Here is a 6,120-nt window from a genome sequence, read left to right as displayed (position 1 = left end):
CGGCTCCCTGTGATCCATTCCCCCTTGCTACCTCCCCCTTCCCTCCTGGTAGTTTGGAACACTAAGTTATCAAGAGATATCTGATCATTGATATAAGCTTCAGTAATATTTTCATGTCACGTTTTAGTTGGATGAATCTTTTATTAGTAGAATTTAAAAAACTCATTAGCATTGGTACAGATAATAAAACAGGATAATCTTAGTTATAGCAATATAAATTCAGCAATCCAAATTAAGCTTGTGGGCACTTTTTGAATACTCTGCACCTTTACAGAAAAAGAACCTAATTTACATGGTTTTGGAAGGTCTGAAACCCATTTTAATTTGAACGTGTCTTCTTGTGGAATGTCTGTCTCAGTCCTATTTCACTAACCCCCTTGAAAAATTATCAGTGAGGAATTTTAACAAATGATAGCTCTATTAAAATGGACTTTGAAGAAGAAATGGAAAAGAAGGTGTGGAGCTATCTGTGGGATTACAAATCAGACAGATATGTCTCAGGTGGTGGGCACAGCAGCTACTTTGGGAACCTTTTAAAAGCCCGTTTTATTTTATGAAAATGCATTTGAGCCACAGAAAGTGAAATGAAATGGAAGCATGAAGTGCTAAATGTAGCAGCTGAGACTAGGATAGGATTTTGTTGTTCCCCTGGGAGCTCTTGTTGGTTATTTTCTATGTTTTATTTTTTCAATTTAAACTTCTGTTATAAAGAGTGAAAACTATGCTCACAGCTAATAACCAATTGTGTCTTCTTTTTTTTTCATTAGCTCATTAATGGAAAAACAGGTCAGATTGACTACCTGACTGAAGCTCAAGTTAGTTGCTGTTGCTTAAGTCCACAGCTTCAGTACATTGCCTTTGGAGATGAGGATGGGGCCGTTGAGGTATTACTGGCTAGTCTTCAAAGTCATTCTGTGTTATATAGATATTTCTCTATAATTAATTAATTCTATCTTGCCTGTAGAATAACACACGAATATATGTCATTGTTCTACTATAAATCATCTTTTGACCTAGTTGGTTTTGTGTTTTTCAGATTGCTCTTAATTTTGCGATCCTTAGTCTTGCTTTATTTGTGTTCTTGTTCTAAATGTATGAAGGACTAAGAGAGATTTAGCTAACTGCAAAGAACATTTTTTCCTCCTCTTTTTGGAAACTCAGTTGTTTTGGGTTATAAGTTGTTTCTATTTTGGTTTTGGAGATCTCTTTAAAACCGGTTCTCAACCTGTGGGTCGTCATGCAACCCTTTTGGGGGTCGAATGACCCTTTCACAGGGGTCGCCAGATTCATAACATTAGCAAAATTACAGTTATGAAGTAGCAATGAAAATAATTTTATGGTTGGGGGGGTCACCACAACATGAACTGTATTAAAGGGTCGTGGCATTAGGAAGGTTGAGAACCACTGCTTTAAAATGTTAAAGAGCAAATATGTCAGTTGGAGGACTCATGTTTGCTTTACCCAGGCCGTGGTATTTTCAGTGGTATCATGTACATAGGAAAGCTGGACAGTGAACAATGGCAGAGAAGGATCGATGCCTTTGCATTATGGTGGGCACTCGACATTGAAAGTCCCACGGCCTGTCAGAAGAACAAGCAAATCTGTTTTGGAGAAGTACAGTCAGAATGCTCCTTAGAAGCGAGAGTGGTAAAATTTGGTCTCATGTATATGAGACCCATCATTAAGAGAGGCCAATCTCTAGAAACAGACACGTTTGGTAAAGTAGGGGCTCAGTGGAAAAGTGAAAGACCCTCAGCGAGCTGCATCGGCACAGTAGTCGCAGTGATGGGCTAAATGTCACAGTGCTTGTGAGGGTCGTGCAGAAGCACCGCTTAGTTCGGTTGTACATAGGGTCACTTTGATGGCATCTAATGACAACACAAGGTTCACCGGGAATATTAGTATCGGGTTATCTTGTTGCTAAGGACCATCAAGTTCATAGTGACCCATGCACAGTGTAATGAAACACAGCTCAGCCCTGCCCATCCTCACGATTGTTCCTGTTCTCGAGCCTGTTGCCGCCGCTGTGCTGATTATCTCCTTGAGCACCTTTCGCTCCTTCCAGTATGCTTACCGTCTCACCACCCTTGCTGTTCTGTTTTTGGTCTTGACAGTACACCTCTTCACCACCTGAAATCTTTCAAAGTGAAAACAAAACCAAGAGATAAAGGAGTAAAATAAGAATAACTTTGGATAAAACAAATGAGTCTTTATAAAAATTGTATAAAAGCACATTTTCTTTTTAGATATTTAATAGTTTGTCAAAGAACATGGACTCTTCTTTGTCCCCCCAGGATTTTGAACTATTAATTAAATTTATCAGCTGTAGCACTAGCCACATTTATTTCACTTTGAATTCATTTTCAGGAGAAATGATGCAAATGTTCTCCCGTCTCTGTTGCCCCACAAAGAGAATGTTATTACATACAAAGTGAAGAAGGAAGTGATGCCAGTGCCATTGTGCATTTGCCAGGGCCATTGTAGCATGAACTCAGAATTGAGCCTATGTTTTTTCTTCATTAATGTGAAACATTACTAGTAGTTAAAAAGGACATACTTCTAACAATACATATATTTTGGATGTTTAAGCAAAGGATGACTGTACATTTTCAGGCTAACCTCAGTCGCTCTCTTGCAGTCTCATCTCTTAGATTGTCATATAGTATTGGCCTGTTACCTCTTACAGGGTCCTTAGTTCCCTGGTTTTTTACTGAGATTACACACTGTGTACACATGTGCCTTTTACCTACATCCTAATCTGTCTGAAAAACTGCCAAATAATATAAATAATATATCATGAACCAAATTAGCAATATCCAGCTGTTTTTTTAACCCATGAAACAAGAGTTTCATATGATTTAGTCAAGTATCATCAAATAAATAACAGTTACTTTTTATTAGGCATTTACTGTTCCAAACATTGTATTTGAATTCTTACAGCACCTAGATGTCAGGTATTATCATCTCAGATTTACAGAGGTCTCTAAAACAGACGTCTTTCCAGTGGTTTTTAGTTTCCATAACTTTCAAGAAATTAGCGTCAGAGCCAGGATTCAAACCCATATCTCTTGAGCCACTGAGAAACACTGTGGTGTCCTGCTCCCTACTTCCTCCTTCCTTCCACCATAGAAGTTGTGAGATTGTCCTGCTTCTTCAGAAACCCCTTTGCTTTTTACAGGCCTTTTTCAAACATGTAAGTTAGGTCTGAATTTCTGAATTTGATATTTGTGTCATCTGTCTTTTTGTTAGTCTTCCCTTGAATACATCTTAATTTATTATGGGAAAATAAGCCATATTTCCTTTTTGATTTTTAAACATGAGTTAATTGGAAAGCTCTTTGACCAAGTTGTTATTTTTAGTATTTGTTAGTATTTTCTCAATCTGCACTATGGCACGACCCCCAGCCTCTTCATGTGCTTTCTTCCCGCCCCTAGCCTCCTTTCCCTTGTTCTGTATTTCCCCGTGTGTCTGTGCTGTGTTAAAGGGCTTGTCTGGTCTCACGCAGGAAGCTTTCTCTTTCTGCTCTCCATCCTTCTCTCGTGTCGTTTTGTTATTGGAGACTGCACGCACACTGTCACTTGTTTGATGACTTGGCTAGTTGAGTACTCAGAAGGACCCCGGTTCCCACTGCCATCTGGGCATTGCAGGCAGTTGTTTTAGGGTGACGTGCACATGTGTGTCTGTTGGTGTGTCGTGTGTGTGTGTGTGTGTGTGTGTGTGTGTGTGTGTGTGTGTGTGTTTCTAACCCGAGAGCAACAAGAGATGGAAATTCTCTGCTTTCATTTTAGTTTACTATCATTATTCTAGTTTATGGTGTGTAATGCCTGGGTGGTGTACTTTTTCGTATTAATTTTCTGTACCTTCCTACTTTAAAGATTTTAGAGCTCCTAAATGGTCAGATCTTCCAATCCAAGAGTGGACACAAGAAAGCTGTACGGCATGTTCAGTTCACAGCAGACGGGAAGACTCTTATTTCAAGCTCCGATGATTCTGCGATTCAGGTAAGAAGGGGCCTGGACACTGACATGTAATGCTGACTCGAGCAACAGCACACTCGGGCTATGGCTCCAATCTGGTGTGCTTTTCAGAGATTGACTTCTTTAAGAATTGATTTCTTTCAGATCATTCGACTTCAGGCATCCATAGGCCTGATGCCTATGGAGGTAAAGCAGACAGTTTGATTTAGAACCTGCTACTGGGTGGTGGTTTATTTTGAAAACAAAGGGTTCATTGAACATTCTTGCCTGTCATAGGATTTGTATTTGTATCTTACAGGGTTTTTTTTGTTGTTGTTGTTGTTATAGTCATACAACTTCTCCTTATTTTGTTTATTGTGATAAAGACGGGTTAGAATAATTTTGTTCTTTCAAGAAAAAATGCTCATTACCGTGATGAACCCTTGTGAAAAAAAAGAATACTTTATCTTACTGCAAGATTGTATATATTGAGGATTGAGCTTACTATACTTTCATGTTGTTGTGTTGTTGAGTCAGTTCTGATTCATAGTGACCCTGTGTACAACAGAACAAAACACTTGGTGGTGTAGTGGTTCTGAATGGGACTGCCAACCACAAGGTCACCCCATGAAACCACCAGCCGCTCTGCTGGAAAAAGACAAGGCTTTCTCTTCCTGTGAAGAGTTAGCCAAAAAACCTGACTCACCGCCATTGAGTCAATTCCAACTCCTGGCAAGCCTGTTGGATAGGGAAGAACTGCCCATGCGGGTTTCTGAGAGTGTAAAAATCTATGAGAGTAGAAGCCTCATCCTTCCCGAGGAGCGGATGGGGTCACCTGCTGGTCTTTTGGATTGCAGCCCCACGTGTAACCATGACGTCACCAGGGCACCTTCCCCTAAAGAGCGACAGGCTCGGAAACCCACAGGGGCAGTTCTACCCTGTCCTGTGGGGTCCCTGTGAGTCAGCATCAACTTGATGGCCTTGGAATATTTTATTTATGTTTTAAAAACTTTTTTGTGATTTAGATGAAGGTTTACAGAACAGATCATCAGTTCGACATTCAACCGTTCTGTGCACATTTTGTTTCAGCTCATCCATTTCAGTCTCCTCATAAATGTAAACATTTTTTCTATGTTCCAATGTACTTTAAAAATGAAAATACTTAAAGACTTATTATGGAAAATAGATTGCTCATTTCTCATTCTCCAGAAGTTACCACTTTCTGCTTTTAGATGTTTCTTTTCATGTTTACCTTTAATGCTTTATAAGTATTGGCATACTTACTGTGCTGATTATTTTTCTACTTGAGGCATTATCTGCTAATTTCCTTATGATAAGAAGAGGACTTTGCTTTCTCCCCATCCACGTGCCCTATCTTTAACATATATGTACCCACACTTGCACATATATCCATTTATCAACCCTCAGCATTCCAATATAATACTTTTGATTAGACCATTAGTTAGATTAGACCATTTATTATGATTAAAGAGCTGTTATTCAGAGAAGTCCTGGTTAAATGTTCAGCTGTTAAGCAAAAAGTCAGCAGTTCAAGCCCACCGGCTGCTCAGTTTGTTTCCATCACTTCGACAGCCTTGGATGCCCTGTGTGGCAGTTCTACTCTGTCCTGTGCAGTTGCCTGAACAGGAATCAGTTCAGTGGTAATAGTTTTTCTGGTGGTGGTGGTGAGTGGTTGATGTTACTTACATCTACATCATGGCAGATAGGTGAATGCTTTTACTGCTATACTACAATTTAGGAAAATGCCACTCTCACACCAAATTTGGTTGGAGTTGGACCTTATTTTCCAAAAACTTTGAAGACATCTCTCCATTTTCAAGTTCCAAAATTCAATGTTTGATCTTATTCTTTGTAAGATTTACGATCTTTTCTTTGTTCACAGAATATTGAAATTTCATTTGATGTGCCCCCCACCCATATCTATGTTCTGGCCATTTAATATATCCCTTCTCAGCTTGGAAACTTACGTTTTACAATATAGGGACTTTTTTGTGAGTTATTTCTTTCTTGTTTTCAGGTTGTTGTTTTTTTAATCATTTTATTGGGGTCTCATACAACTCTTATCACAATCCATACATACATCAATTGTGTAAAGTACATTTGTACATTCATTGCCCTCATCATTCTCAAAACATTTGTTCTC

At 39.1% G+C, this 6,120-nt stretch overlaps 1 protein-coding gene across 1 annotated transcript in view; it reads left to right on the top strand.

Annotated features, from left to right (window-relative positions):
* APAF1 (apoptotic peptidase activating factor 1) overlaps positions 1-6,120 on the top strand; it is an 89,383-nt gene that overhangs the window by 62,051 nt on the left and 21,212 nt on the right. Inside the window, exons 19-20 of the mRNA XM_004700750.2 lie at positions 768-884; positions 3,876-4,001. Coding sequence (XP_004700807.1) covers positions 768-884; positions 3,876-4,001 — 243 coding nt within the window. The remainder of the gene's footprint in view (positions 1-767; positions 885-3,875; positions 4,002-6,120) is intronic.

This window comes from Echinops telfairi, unplaced genomic scaffold (assembly GCF_000313985.2).
Source record: "Echinops telfairi isolate 266 unplaced genomic scaffold, ASM31398v2 ScPeMD7_2;HRSCAF=8, whole genome shotgun sequence".
NCBI classification, from domain to species: Eukaryota; Metazoa; Chordata; class Mammalia; order Afrosoricida; family Tenrecidae; genus Echinops; species Echinops telfairi.
The sequence above is the reverse complement of the archived record's forward strand: the minus strand, read 5'-3'. Positions and strand labels throughout refer to the sequence as shown.